This window comes from Caenorhabditis briggsae (assembly GCF_000004555.2).
Source record: "Caenorhabditis briggsae complete genome, chrV, whole genome shotgun sequence".
Classification (NCBI taxonomy): Eukaryota; Metazoa; Nematoda; class Chromadorea; order Rhabditida; family Rhabditidae; genus Caenorhabditis; species Caenorhabditis briggsae.
In genome coordinates, this window is record NC_013488.2 from 9,447,505 (window position 1) to 9,462,514 (window position 15,010).

At 39.0% G+C, this 15,010-nt stretch overlaps 4 protein-coding genes across 4 annotated transcripts; 2 read left to right on the forward strand and 2 right to left on the reverse strand.

Annotated features, from left to right (window-relative positions):
- Positions 1–642: 642 nt before the first annotated feature.
- On the forward strand, positions 643–2,608 carry CBG27055 (the record flags this gene model as incomplete). The annotated part of the gene is made up of 2 exons (XM_045237507.1): positions 643–762; positions 2,468–2,608. 2 exons carry the CDS (start codon positions 643–645, stop codon positions 2,606–2,608), a joined length of 261 nt encoding a protein of 86 aa, XP_045100606.1.
- A 1,235-nt stretch (positions 2,609–3,843) lies between these two features.
- On the forward strand, positions 3,844–4,988 carry CBG23246 (the record flags this gene model as incomplete). Its single annotated transcript, XM_002636510.1, has 4 exons — positions 3,844–3,998; positions 4,075–4,393; positions 4,441–4,695; positions 4,746–4,988. The coding sequence occupies 4 exons, from the start codon at positions 3,844–3,846 to the stop codon at positions 4,986–4,988; spliced, it is 972 nt and encodes a 323-aa protein (XP_002636556.1).
- Positions 4,989–7,335: 2,347 nt separating this feature from the next.
- Positions 7,336–9,012, reverse strand: CBG23245 (the record flags this gene model as incomplete). Its single annotated transcript, XM_002636509.1, has 3 exons — positions 7,336–7,461; positions 8,584–8,741; positions 8,874–9,012. 3 exons carry the CDS (start codon positions 9,010–9,012, stop codon positions 7,336–7,338), a joined length of 423 nt encoding a protein of 140 aa, XP_002636555.1.
- Positions 9,013–11,197: 2,185 nt separating this feature from the next.
- On the reverse strand, positions 11,198–12,422 carry CBG23244 (the record flags this gene model as incomplete). Its single annotated transcript, XM_002636508.1, has 4 exons — positions 11,198–11,375; positions 11,422–11,659; positions 11,712–11,901; positions 12,003–12,422. 4 exons carry the CDS (start codon positions 12,420–12,422, stop codon positions 11,198–11,200), a joined length of 1,026 nt encoding a protein of 341 aa, XP_002636554.1.
- Between the last annotated feature and the right edge of the window lie 2,588 nt (positions 12,423–15,010).

The window sequence follows — 15,010 nt, forward strand, 5'->3', positions numbered from 1 at the left end:
GGAGTCATCGTCACGTCTGTGAAGATTCAAAAGACACGAAAATTGATTGCGTTTTAAAAAATTTATACAACGTTTTGTTGGAAACCCAGCTACATTTAACAAAAAAGTTTTCAATGATTGGACAAGTTTGAGCAAAGCTATGAACAAAAGTATAGAGTGACACTCACTAACGTTCGCCACTGTAGATTGGAAACTTTGCATTTACAGAACTTTTTCAAAATTCCTAGTTTTTCAGTTATTTGCTGATTTCTGAAGGGCACCCTTTTTCATGTTTTTGCACTGTAAACGGTAAAAAAGCAGATGTTCTTTAGAAATCGGCAAATAACTGAAAGATAGGAATTTTCTAAAAATTCTGTTAATGCATTTTAATCTAGTTTTGTGTTACACCCTCTGAAATTTACAAGGTGGTTGGAAACTTAATAGCCGAGCAACAGACTCCGAAAAATGGGCCAAAATCTGATGAAAAATACGTTTTGATACCTTATTCTTGCCGATAATGTAGGTAGGTAACTCTGTTTTTTGTAATTCATACTTTTCCATGGAATCCAATGAAGTTCGAAATTATGAAAATCTTTAAGACTTTTTGTGTCTCTCTAAGACTTTTTGTGTCTCTAATCGTGTAGATTTTCAAGTTTTGATCCAATGACTTCGTACGAGTTCCTCATTCCAACCATCCGATACCCCTTCGTACCTCCACCCTCACGAGTTCCAGCCCTACCCATTCGTCGAAAAGAGGGAAATTTGATACGATCAGAAAAACAAGTAAACTAGAAAAAAGTGTGTATCCTGTGTTCGTTTTTTTTTTCATTTTGCCATCATTTCGTACTGTGATGCATGCCTCTTTTCTCCCCCGGAAATTCAAACAAACCGCCTCTTCTTTCTCACCAGTTTGTGTAACTACCATCATCTGACACATACTGAGAAAGAAAAACGAAAAAAAGAGAGAAATAGATTCATCTCACAAAAGGTCTAGTTTTCATACAGTTCAAGTTGCTGTCACTTTTCATCTCATCTGAAATACCCATTCGACCTCCCCTTGTCAAGAACACTTTTTTTCTATTTTTGTATATTTTCCCAATTCGTTCCGCCAATGATAAATTCCATGTATTTCCGTTGTTTCTCTATTCCCCTTCCATCCGGTTTTCTGTGTGTTCGGTTGGGAATTTCATTAATATATACATTACTTCCTGTCACTGTTCACATTGTTTCCCTTTTTCTTATTTTTCAGTCTTGTTTTGTTTTGGTATCTTGAAGATGACCAGGTTTGGAGTATCTATGTTAATCTCTGCCACGTCACAAGCTGACGATGCCTTTTGTGATGCTTGTGTATTCAAAATCGAGCAGAGTTCAAACATATTTTTCATCCTCTTCCATTGATGGAATTCGTGACGTAGACAGTTATACCGGTAAATTCAAAACACGTGAAATCGGTCAATGAGTGGGAAGACTAGCATAGATCACAGGTTGCTGACGTAAATAATGTCGACAATAATCCGAATTTAGTGCCCAAATCTAAATAGGGGGTAGTGAGATTTATAAGTGAACATCTTGTCCTGACGGGTTTTCGCCGGCTCTGCCATAGTTTCTTTTAAACCCAATATTTTTGGACCAACTAATATATATATGACCAGCAAGCTGGTGCGCCTTCGGCGCGATTCAATTTAATTTTTTACTGGTTCGTGGCTCCGCTACTCAATTTTTCTTAAAGGATCACGTAAATTTATATTTAATTTTCAAGCTTTTCAAAAGTTGACAGACTGACACGAGGACGGACCTCTAGCGTTTTATAAATAAGAAAGATAGAATTCGACAAGTACTAGAAAATGATATTATTTGAAAAAAAAAATCTATATCTTTTCCAAAAACGTTATAAGCCATGAAGTAGCTGATCCAAGCCGGCCGAGTCCTGCCTGTTTTTCTGTAACATTTTTCGTAGACGAAAAAATGAATAATACCATTTTGTAGTACATGTTGAGATCTCTCATATCTAATTCAGCTGGTCCAGAATTATTGATTCTAGAAGAAAAATGACAGGCCCCGCGAAGGCCCGCCAGAACATCGTCTCAATCAATAGTGCACATTATGGTCCCCGGTGTTTACACCATGTGTGCCTGGCTGTCAGCAATTTGAATTCCAGGAGACGTAATTCAAACGTTCTCAAGTAATTCTGTTTCTTTGCAAGGTTCGAACAGCTCGAAAATGAGCGATTGGCGAACTAGAGAAAGTGTTTGAATTTTTCCGTAAATGTCAGCTCTATCTAATCTTATCCCCTAGTGTTGCAATTAAAAAAAAACTTCGCAACTATTTAAAATTCTTTTCATATCATCAAACTACATCAATTTCTAAATTCATCGAATTCGAAATCACTATCACCTGATTTAGTAAACTTTGCAAGATGAACAACTAGACTCTCATCTTTCTTGGTATCAAGTATCAAAATCCAACATCCAGATCACGTGATATTCAGACCGTTCTTTCTCCCCATCAGCTTCTCTGTGCTTGTCGAAATGTGATGGTCACTACTCATTTCCGTCGAAAGTGTCGTTTCACATCTTGTCGTCGTCTTCAACGCCTTCAACATCGCCTACTACCATTCGTCTATTTTTAGTCCTCTCTCTTCTTTGTCTTCTTTTTCTCCATTTGAGACAACACCGATTGATCATATTCACCCAACACAAAGCGGCGCAGTGTTCAGAACAACTGCGCGGAAGGCCATTGCAAAAGCCCTTTTTCGAAACCTTCCCCCAACCCAAATCAAACAACGATTTCTTTTCAAAAAATTGAGTGTCCTTTCTCCTCCTCTTTTCCTTACGTTTTCTCACTCCGCCTACCAAGTCATGTTCTACTGATAACATACGATTCTTTGATATGGTTTCTCTTTCCCTCCTTTCCATCCATCTAGTCTCATTCGTTTTCCCCGTTGGACTCTCAACTTTCCTCTTTCTTATCACTGGGTCAGTCACCTCACTTTTTTCCGGAATACCGAGTCAATTCCTCCGAAATTCTGCAACATTGCACGAACTGTTTCGAGTCCAAAGGCCTATCTTTTTGAACTGAAAAATTCCCTAATACCCGTGACACATTAAAAACGCCCACTTCCGGTCCGAATATCTTGTTTTTTGTCGTTCTGTTTTTTTTTGTGTTCTGACTGAAATTACAGATAATTAGCCCACAGGAGCACTTCTTGTTTTCTAGCCGAGCTAGACTGGTCACACCAGTGACAACCACAAATCTAGATTCAGAAAACTACAAAAATGTGTTCTCTGTCTTTTTCGGACATCTTTAAAAAAAGACCCAAGGGTTTGAACTTTTTGAACAATGAGAACGAGAAGAATAGACGCATCTTTAAAAATAACGACCTGTCTGATCACTGATATCATATTCTATTTTTAGAAGTTGTAAACCTATATAAATAGAATAGGGCATCGTCTTTCTCATATCTTTTAATATGAGTTTAAAAGCAAAATTTCCGTTAGTCAGTAGTTTTAGTCAAAATCTAGTCGTAACCCTTTTCCTGATCTCATAAACTTTTTTCCTCGTTACTCGTTTCTCTTATCCGCCCTTTCGAACAATTAGTTGTGTAAAGAGCTAATTTACGATTCTCGGAAGTCACCATCCCCCTCTTTATTCTTTTCGAAACTTCTTCTTCTTCTCCCCTTGTGTCCTCTCATCTTCTTATTCAGTCATTCATCGCATCCCATTCAAACATCCATTTTGCTCTTTTCCCTTTTTCTCACTCTTGACTCCGCCCATTTCTATCGGCTCTCACGCATGCCTCGACACCCTCACCCCCCTTCGCCGTCGTCGTCTAACCAACAATATATCGGTTTCCAGATTGGCAGAATGCTCAATGAGCAAATTGTTCGACTCCTTTCGCTGATGCACATTCATCCGCCGTCGGCGAATAACGCCACAGCCAGTAACAGTGTACTCAAGAAGCTGAAGTTCGGAAAGAAGAAGAGCACTCCGAAGTTCGGAAACCTTCCAGAATCAGTATGGTAAGTCTTGTTTTCCTCTTTCCAAGATTTACCGTAGTTGCGTCATTTCCTTTGTAACCTATTTTCCTTATTTTAGGGATAACATCCTGGATAACCTGTCTCCATTTGAACGGGTTAAAATGCGACGCGTCAACCAGAAGCTCAAAAATGTCGTTGACAAACGTAGAAAACGAGTGCTCTACGCCGACTTCCTCCGCACTGACGTTGACACTATCCTTCCGGCGGAAAGCTCCGGTGATGGAGAGTTCTTCCGTCTTCCGAAAAGTTCTCGTATCGTTGTACACGAAGAGGCACGTAGCGTTCTCATTATTGTGGATACCCATTGGACCATCAGTGACGCCGTTAAGATGATGGCTGCTATCCGTTACTACGGTATTAATGCACACACTGTCACGGTAAGATTAGAGTGAACTGAACACATCTAATTTATTTATATTTTCAGCTGGACGCTTCCCTTGCTGAGCTCTGTGTTGCTGCTCAGTCAACTAACGATATCGCTTTCTGGTTTGCATTCCAGTCAGCCAGTGGAACTTCAGATCCAGTTTGTCAATCGTCAAAGTCTCCAAGTTGGGTTCCTGATGATTTTCGTGTGAGAAGTGTGCAATCATATGAACAAGACCAGTTGTCTGCATACTCTCAATGGGCTCCAAGGACTCAAATCATTCCAGTTGGACCACTTTTCCCAAAGGCAACAGAGGTACTACAATTTCAGAGGTGTTTTGATTTCTAACTTTCTTCATTTTTCAGGTTACAATCCGTGCGTCAGTTCCACAACTTCGTCGTCTCCGCCGTTTCCCAATCTACCGTAGTCCTCTCCATCGGTCGTTTGTTGAATTCAACAATCTTCATATACTTCGTCTTGTTGTCTCTACTAACACATCTTCTGGACGTCGTGGCCGTCAAGTAGCACAATCTCTCAAATTGGCCCCTTTCTTGAAATGGGCAAATGCACAAAGACTCGCTCACCGTTTTTCTGTACAGTTTGTATAATCGAATCATGTTATTCGTTTTCTTTCTCAATCCGTTTTTTTTTGTTTTCATTCTACGGGTTCTGTTCAAAATGACAACTTTCTCTGAAATGCAATTTCCTTGTTCACCTCTCCCTCACAATAAAACAAAACAATAATTTTTCAGAGCGGGTTTACTTTCTGATTGTGTCTGTAACTGATTGTGTTCGTTTTGTGTGATTATAAATGTAGCTTCAGTATTGACTTGAATAAAATATGAAATCGCAAAATGTATTGTTCAGCACATTGTAGACAAGAAAATCAGCACAAAGAAGAAACGGGTCGTAAACATGAAAAACGAGTCATCAGAATTAAAGAGGATTATGATGTCATTGATTTGGAATTAAAAAGAACCAAAATGATTGGAATTTTAATATTTCTACGAAGAACTCAATGATGAGCCTTGCGGCCGAAATTTTATTTTAAGGCGCATCGTCAGTCTGACAGCGAATACATTCACGCGTTTTTCAAGTGAGAAATGCATGCGCCTTCGATACCGTATCTTGAAATTATTTAATTTTTGTTTATTTCCGTCAGATTTGTTGTCAATTGAAATCCAGCCAAAAATGGGTCAAAGTAAATTAGTTTCAAAATATTGAAGCATCTAGTCAAAAAAGCTGTCTTAGCTGCTGGACCGACGATGCGCCGTTAAATAAATTATTGCACACAGGATTCATCGCTGAATTGAATCTGTAACACCTGATTGGCTTGCGTTTTATAAGTCAACCCCAAAAAATACAGTACTGTATTTTAACTCCAGAAAAAATGTCAAAAACAAATGTTTCTTATCTTTAAGTCGGAAAAAATTTCCATGAAAAATAGGAGTTTGCCGTAACTTTTTGGAATCAATAGCAAATGTTTTGGAGATAACGCTAGAGAGTAGATCATTGTAAACAATTCAGGAATGAATCAAATCTAAATGGAAAAATGATGTCATTGATTTGAAATTCTTGATCACTTATTTGAAAAATGGAACTGACTCATTCTAGTGTCTGAACGATTTTAGTGACGTTTCTCTCGTGTGAACATTTTTCAAAACAAATGTGATAAGAACTGAAAACATTCCAATTTTCAAAATTATATTTTCGGCAAGTCTTCTTGATAACATAGAGAAAATTAATTGTGACCGGATTTCAGGGTTCAATAATTCTGGTTAAAAGTTATAGTTGAATAACATTGAATAGTATCGACAATGTTTCCAAGTTTTCTGAAATGTTCGATAATTTATTGTGCATACAGGTTAAAGTTCCAATATATAGAAATTTTGTTTAAAAATATTTGGCTCCATCTGATTTCAGCGGTCACTAAAGAAAAAAAAACGGTCCGCCGTGAAAATGATGGTCCGCAGGGAAAATAAAGAGTTGAAGCTCAAAAAGCCCGGAATTTTTCAAGCGGCACGCACCTAGTCACTCTTTCGGGCACACTACTTTCGGGTGGTAATTTTTATAGTCGAAGACAACAAGATCAATCGAAACTGCAGAATTCTATTCAAGAATATAAACTCTGTCTGTCAGTTCGAAACAATTTTAAATAGAGCATCACATTCCGATTCGTTTATGATCTTTGGTGGAAGCACTGGAAACTGCGAAAAAACACTTATTTTCCTCGATTTCCGAACCAAAATCTAATGTCGAACCAGTCGAAGTGATCAAAATGCTGCCTGAACCGGAATCCTACTCGAAAAATTAATATAGGGTGTTCCGACAAGATCCAGTTACGGTTTACAGGGCGAAAGACCCCCAAAGGTGGTTCCAGCTCAATTTACCGGAGTTGAACTAGGCACAAGAATCGATCGCTTTCTCCTCAGACTTGAATGCAAAAAATTATTCAGTTTTAGGATATTGAAGCCAGACAGTTTCCTCGTGAAATTAACAAATTTTCACATAACTGGAGACCACTCTTCAAAAGATATGGGCACACATAGGCGAAAACTACCTGCGTGCAGTCGTTGCCCCCTTTCCGAAGCCTCTGAAGGCTGTCATCAGAGCGAAAGGAAGTGGATTCAAAAACTTTCTATTATGAAATTTTTGCGTCTGAAATTACGTATTCCAAAATTTCAAAGTATTTCTTCAAGTATTGGCCGAGTTATGGTAGTCTAAATTGGTGTCAATAACTAAATTGGTGTCAATTAATGTGCACCCTGTAAAGGTATTATTAGAATTTGAAAAGACATGTTAAATTCTTCTCGTATATTCTTAACTTTTCTTTTCGGACTGGTATTTTTTGTTCGGACCGCTATACTCTTCCCGTTATTTTCCCTGCGGACCATCATTTTCACTGCGGACCGTTATTTTCTCTAGGGACCGCTGAAATCAGATAGAGCCAAATATTTAGACTGGATTTCGTGGAGTCTCTGGTACAGATGGAACTTCTAAAAGTTCTGGAACAACTCCTCCGTTTCCTCCTCGGAGCGTCTTGGCAACTTGAGAAGCAATGTAGAAGACAGTGTCGATTTCCTGAAAAATTATACATTGCGGTCAATATCTTTAGGAACCCCCTCTATTTTGGGGGTTCCGGAAGAACGGGAAGAGATATCCAAATTCTGTAAACGCCATTCGATTCAGAATGTAAAATAACCCCCGGGGACAAATTTTCATGATTCTAGTACTTTCCGTACAAGAGTTCAAATTATCAATTTTCCTAATTTTTCCCGATTTTTGGGTATTTTTGTAAAACTGACCAAAGTTAGCAAAAAAATTGAATTATTCGAAGAGCACGGTAATAGAACATACAGGATTTGATGTTGAGAAGTGAATTTAGGTACTAGGAGATCGTTCGGGATCTTAATTGGGTACAGACACTGTGATAATCCTGCCATCCTCGAGATTTATCAACTGTGTGAAATTGGTGCAGCGGTTAATTGAAAGAAAGGTGTCGTAACGGTCTAGAACAAACTTGAATTGCTTTTACTTAACGAGAAGTGATCAGGCAAAGCTTTTCCAACATTGTCTGAACTTATTTTATTCGGGATATCCCTTTGGAAAAACATTAGTCTATTAGTGGTAGTAAATCTTGTGGGTGGCAGGATTATCACAGTTTCTGTACCCAACTAAGACCCCGACTGATCTCCTAGTACCTAAATTCACTTCTCAACATCATATCCTGTATATTCTATTACCGTTCTCATCGAATAATTCAATTTTTTTGCTAACTTTGGTCAGTTTTACAAAAATACCCAAAAATCGGGAAAAATTAGGAAAATTTATAATTTGAAAAAATAGACAAAATATGAAAATTCTTTGAGATACTCACGAAAATGTACCAAAAAAGCACGAAACTAAAAATTATTTTCAGTTTTAAAGCGAAAATTCGACAAAAAATGACCAAGATTTCGAAATTTCCGGGGGTCCTAAAGATATTGACCGGCCAAAAATAGGTCTTTTTGGTGGTGCTCTTATACGGAAAGTGCTAGAATCATGAAAATTTGTCCCCTGGGGTTATTTCACATCCTGAATCGAATGGCGTTTACAGAATTCGGATATCTCTTCCCGTTCTTCCGGAATCCGCAAAATAGAGGGGGTCCTGAAGATATTGACTGCACTGTATAGTTTTCAATGTAGACAAGCAAGTATACTTACAACTGGGAACTGCTGCTTTAGAGCATCAATAGCTTGAGTCTGTTGCGGAAGTGTGTGATCCTTATTGTTTATAATGGCAGACAATTGATCGAATACTGATGGAAGGTTGCTGAGAATACTGCTGATTGCAGCCAAAAGTTTAGAGACTAGTTGTGTAACTAGAGCGAGGAGTTGCAGAATTTGGTCTTGTCACAAAATAGATCAGGTTCCTCCAGGAAGATTTCCAAGGATGTCAGTCACAAATGATGGAATTTCAGTGATATTTCCCAGAATCGGCAATCCCAATCCACCTGGATTTTCACCAAGAACACCCAAAAGGTTTTGGAGAACATCTTGATTTCCTCCAAGAAGACTTCCAACGGTTCCACCTATTGCTCCTCCGTTTCCTCCTCCAACAACAGTGGTTTGCAGGTTCTTACGTCCAACCATGTTTAAGGCCATAACTTGAGAGCTGTTAGAGGTATCAGCCTAATTTTCGAAAATCTGATTCGAGACAACAAATTACATCTAGTGGACAATTTTTGTAATGAAACCTTGAGAACTACCCGAGTTATCTGGAAAGTCTGAAAATATGCCTTCTGCAACCGTTGCAAGTTTATACGTCCACTCCAAAGATCAGTAGATCACGACCTCCAGCGAAGACGGAGGTGTCCAATTTTGATTCTTCCTCCTTGGAAAAGGGTTTGAAAAAGAGAAAAATAAAATGGAAGATGTGAAAAAAGGATTTATTGAAAAATTTCAAATATAGATATTCCTGAACATATCAACAAAAATTATGAAAAATGACAAGTTTCAAAAGTGTACTGATTATGCCGCGTTCAAAGTAGACTCCAGGAACTGGAAATTGCGTCCAAAGCTGCCAATTTTTCCAGTTTTTCCAGGAGCACGAAACTTCGATTTTCCGCATTGTAGCTGTGTTAATTTTTCGAGGTCCGCTGTAAATTAACAAGAAACTTTCTTTTTTTGGACCTCGAATTGATGTCGAAAAAAAAACACAGNTACAANGAGGGAAATNGAAGTTTTAAGTCCATGGAAAACATGGAAAAATTGCCAGCTTTGGACGNGATTTCCAGTTCNTGGAGGNTANTNNGAACGCGGCATAAGCCCAGACTTTTGTCTGTTGATCCCTTTCGCCACGTAGAGGCTCAGTACATGAAAGGGAAAATGGGTTTTCACTGGGGGAAAACACCAACACAAAACCCCCGTCTCCTAGGAGACAGTTTTCTAATTTTCAATAGTTCTTTTTCACTGGTAAAAGGCTATAAGATCGCTATTTATTGTTTTTGTTCATTTCGTTTCTTTTTTCTTTGATTGGGTCTTTTGCAAAATGGGGACGTTCAGTGAAAATGAATTCACCTAGCCGTGAACCACCAAACATGGGACCCTTAGGGTCTTTTATAACTTTTTTTGCATCCGATCAATCGAAAGAAAAAAGCAAATGAAACAATAAACAGTTTACGCAGGGAGCTTCATGGCAGTCAAAAAGTGCTAGTGAAAATTATCAAACTAATTCAAAAAGTGGGAAAAGGAATGTTTTTCAATACGTGGAATTTTTTCAACGTGGACAAAGGTAGAGGGCGTAGCCTAATATTGATTGAGTTAAAGGTCTATTGCGTAACGTGTGAAAAGTTTTAAAAACTCGAAAATTGAATGTAGATTTACGTAACCCATTAAAAAATGACAAACTAAGGACGAATGAGCAAGAACTAGGTTGAATCGCGCCGAAGGCGCACCCCATGTTGTTTTATTCATTGGGCGCGTTCTGGAACCCAGGTGCTGGGGCCCGGTTCTGGAGCCCGGGATCTGGAGCCGGGGTGCTGGGACCCAGGTTCTGGGGCCCGGGTTCTGGGGCCCGGGTTCTGGAGCCCGTGTTCTGGGACCGGGTTCAGAAGTTCGGGTTCTAGGGCTGGGTTCTGAACCCCGGGCTCTAGAGCCCGGGTTCTGGTGCCCGGGTTCTGGACCCTGGGTTCTAGAGCCCGGGTTCTGGGGCCCAGGTTCTGGGGCCCGGGTTCTGGAGACTGAAGATTGAACTTTTCCCTTTCTTTCTTGCAAAAAAATGATTTTAATTAAACCCCCATTCTCCTTTTTCATTTCCCCAAAAAGTACATCTGCCCGTTTATTTCAGTCTTATTGCTAATTTTACTCATCTCAGAGGGATCCAAATTGTTTTTTCCATCTTCTTTTCTCACCATCACATGACCAGATTTTCCGTTTCCATCAACGAATTCTGGAGAAGAGTCCAAAAGAAAAAGAATGAGAGAGAAGCAAGTTCGTCCTTTCAGATGGTTCGAATTTCGTCGTTTCGAAACTCGATACGCTGATGTGCGCAATGATGGTCGAAGAAATTGTTCGAAACCAGTTTTTTGAACAGAATCCAAGCAAATGTCCATACAAAGAGAATTATGGCGTCATTCTAGTTTAATTAAGAGAAATTATAAAAAAACATTTATATACAAGTAGGCAAATAAAAAAAGAACAGGAGATCATCAAATATGAAAGAACCCGAATGTAACCAAATAGGAATTGATACTGTTCAAGCATAATGTTAAAAATGAAATTATGACAAATAATGTGGGGTGTTGATTGATAAATAGATGATTACTGATGGAAAGTTTCAGGCGGGGGAATTGACTCGACAGTTCAAATGAGAAGTGATCGTGGAATCTCGATGATTCATTTTCATCACAATACTCGAAGTTCTTGGAGAAGATCGTCCTTCATAGTCATAGTAGATTGCAGAAAGAGAAAAATTCTTCTGGCAAGTGCTGATCACTCCCTTTCGGATGACGCTGCTGAAATAGACAAGTTATTGATCTCAAATTTCAAAATATTATTCACCTGAAGAACAAGTAGAGCAGAGGATTGACGAATGAATTGGTTGCAAACACGACCATCACTGCCCAGTTCATCCATTTTCCGTGTTTAGAGCATTGAGTGATGAAGACTTGTCCAATTACAAACAGCACGGTGTTGATGATACACGGAACCAGAAGACGGGTTTCAATGCTCAACTGTTTTTGTTGAAAAACATAAGAAGATGTGGCTATTGGTGCGTGGGAGTACTTCGATCGAAGTTCTGAAAAGCATCAGAGCTCAAAAATAGAGAGGAAATGAATGAAAAAACTTACGAAGATTTCTCGAGGTGTTTCTTTGGAAGAGGACAGCCAGAGCAAGAACATAGAGAGGGAATGGGACAACCATAAGAACAACATTGCACAACATGTAATAGGTATCGGTTCCAGAGAGCTGGTACTGCTCCCAATCGGAATGCATTCCATAACGGGATGGAGAATAATAGAGAGGAGTGAACCAGGCGAACTGAAACACAAAAAATAGAATGCTCATATTGTAGTTCAGTCAGAAAACAGCTTTATGATTTTGTACATTGCGTCATTGATCGATGCATTCTATTCACTAACCTGATGCTCAACTAAACTTTGCAATAATCCGGCGAACCATGGAAGAGCACAAATCAAGATACTCGTTCCATAAGGAAGAGTACGGAACCAATTGGGCCATTGAACAGCAGCAAGACGGGACCAGGCGATGACAGTGTAGTGGTAGACCATTGCCCACCAAGTGAAATTGAGATAGATGTGGATGTTATGTCTCCAGGCTTCATTAATTATCTCGTTTTGAGTCAGAATAACGATTCCAGGCCAGATTCCGAACTGAATCATGAGAAGAATGTCGGTGAGGGCTTGTGAGATCAGAAAACGGAATCCGACAATGTCACGGATCATTTTCCACATCGCACTGATGATGAGACCGTACAGAGTACATCCGACTATTCCCAGAATGAGAAGAAACATTCCAGCGGCAGCATCCGAAACGTCCATTCTGAGAAACGAGGATGGTCTTCGGAGGAAGAGCAGAACACAAGGAAGATAATTCAGAAGGGTATGACAGGGGAAGTTGAAAACGGTCGAGAGTTCTTTGAATTCGAAAAGTAATTTGTTTTGGGTTTGTTCAGAACGAAGATCTCTGGAAATTTAAACGAGTAGTGAGAGGGGGGAAGCAGGCGCGGTTAAGTGAGAATGTGATAAATTTTCAGAATTATTGCGGCAGCAATTCACACAGAAAATCATAGGAATACGGTCCAATGAGCTTGTATTAGCCCAGTCATGTGAAACAGGTCATGATCTTACAAAGAACATCAACATCTCACGTTTTGCAGTATCACAACTAAACTGGAGTTAAGAATTAGTGGAATTTAATGAAAAAGAGTTCAACAAAAAGCCTTTGGTGTAATACAAAGAAAAGAACGAGATGGATGAAGATGGAAAAAAGAAGGGCGCACGTTTCGAAACCAAAAATGAAATCGCAAAAGTAAACAGAAGAAACAACTGGGAATAGAAGTGGGTGGGGACTGCTGGGAGTGTATGGAATGATGATGATGATGGAAAATGAAAATGAGAATATGAAAAATGGCTATGGAGTAGGCGAAGTACGTCTTCTTCTTTTTCTTTATTCATCAGGACGCTATGGTAGGAAGGAAGGAAAAAAACTTTTGTGTACATTAGGATTATTAGAGTTCGAAGAGATATAGCATATTCCATCAGAATATAGACTGGTCTTGTTTGATGCGGAAAAAAAAGAAAACGAAATGCCATATGGATTTGGTGTCTCTATTGTTGGTTTAAAATTGGAAACATGTCAAAGATTCAAAGATTCAACTCCGATTCAAAGGACTTCAAAGGGAAGAGATGTTGTATAAATAATAAATAATATGCCGCCTTCAAAGTAGCCTCCAGGAACTGGAAATCGCGTCCAAAGCTGTCAATTTTTCCAGGTTTTCCATGGACTTAAAACTTCGATTTCCCTCGTTGTAGCTGTGTTTTTTTTTCGACATCAATTCGAGGTCCAAAAAAAGAAAGTTTCTTGTTAATTTACAGCGGACCTCGAAAAATTAACACAGCTACAACGCGGAAAATCGATGTTTCGTGCTCCTGGAAAACCTGGAAATATTGGCAGCTTTGGACGCAATTTCCAGTTCCTGGAGTCTACTTTGAACGCGGCAATAAACAAGAGAAGAAGAATCCTTCGATGGTGGTGGCTAGTGGTCAGTGAGCCCATATTGTGAGCTCCTGAAGGTGTGGCTCCACAGGAAAAAGCAAACGGAAGTGTGGGAGAGCAGAACTTTCGGACACGGCAGGAAGAGAATGTGTCAATAGGAGGAAATTGAGCCACAGCTTGACAGACCCGAAATGCTGATCTGAGTCGGATACGTGGTGGCAACTTCTCGGCTGTGAGGTTGTAACTGTTGATCAAACGTTTAGAGGGTTTGGCTGCTGGACGGACCGTAGACACTCTAATAGAATGTAAACCGTCAATCTTGAGCTTCCATATCTCATTTTCTGTAAAAGATATCGAAAAGTAGTCAACTAACAAAACATTTATCATAATATCAGCAACACTTTATCCGTTTACTTTTTGATATATTTTACAAGAAATGAGAGACAAAATTTATTGGTTTTGGTAGCGTTACATTGGAGTGTTTACGGGATATTAACCGGGTTTTACCAGAAAGGATGTATATCGGACCACGGTCTGATTTTGGTTGCAAGTTGAAAGTAGAAATACTACAAGGTCGGAACTTTGCCGTAAGTTTGCTGGGTTTTGGTCTGCTTTAGTAGCGGTATCATCCAGAATCCGGCCAACCTTCAACCAGAAGTTGCCCGAGATTGATATGAGGTTTGCTTAAGAAAAATTGTTATCCAGAATCAAAACTGCATGTTGTACCTTAAAAGACGGGTAGAACCGGGATAAAACTCTTAAATTCGGAATACCAAAACTCAGAAACCAGGGTTAAATCTTCTTTAATATTGCTTTGTGAGTTCTGATCCATGTATAATCGGATAATCTTGCAAAACAGACTTATTGAAAGGAAAAGTACAAAACGAAGAAGTACTGACTCGATTCTTGATCATGTACCTTCATTTGACCTATCGCCGATGTTAATGAATTCTAAAATGTGTTATTACCTCTGACTCATGAACTTTTTTGCAGCGTCAGAAGCCCTTTTCATTGTTTATAATCTAAAGTATCCAGTTGCACATTTTGAAAAAAGTTTGAATTATTTTTGGTCCGTCATTCAGATTCTATTACTTAATATTTATTTCCTATTTCCTATCTAAAAGTTTTCCAATATGTTTGAACAGAAAGTTTATGGACCCTCGGGTATAGCAAAACCACTCATGTGAGCTCCTAGAACGAATTCTGCATACTTTTTATTATTTTGCAAAAAAAAAACGAACCAGCCCCCAAGGAGAAAAAACCTCGAGATGAAAACAAGAGCGTTGCAAAACGAGATTAAGTTTGAATGGACTGAAGATTGGAAATGAGTAGCGAGATGCGGTAATTAGTTAAATAAGGCTAAAAGAGGCGGGTAGCAAAATAGGAAAATGTGGGTGGATGATCATAGGAT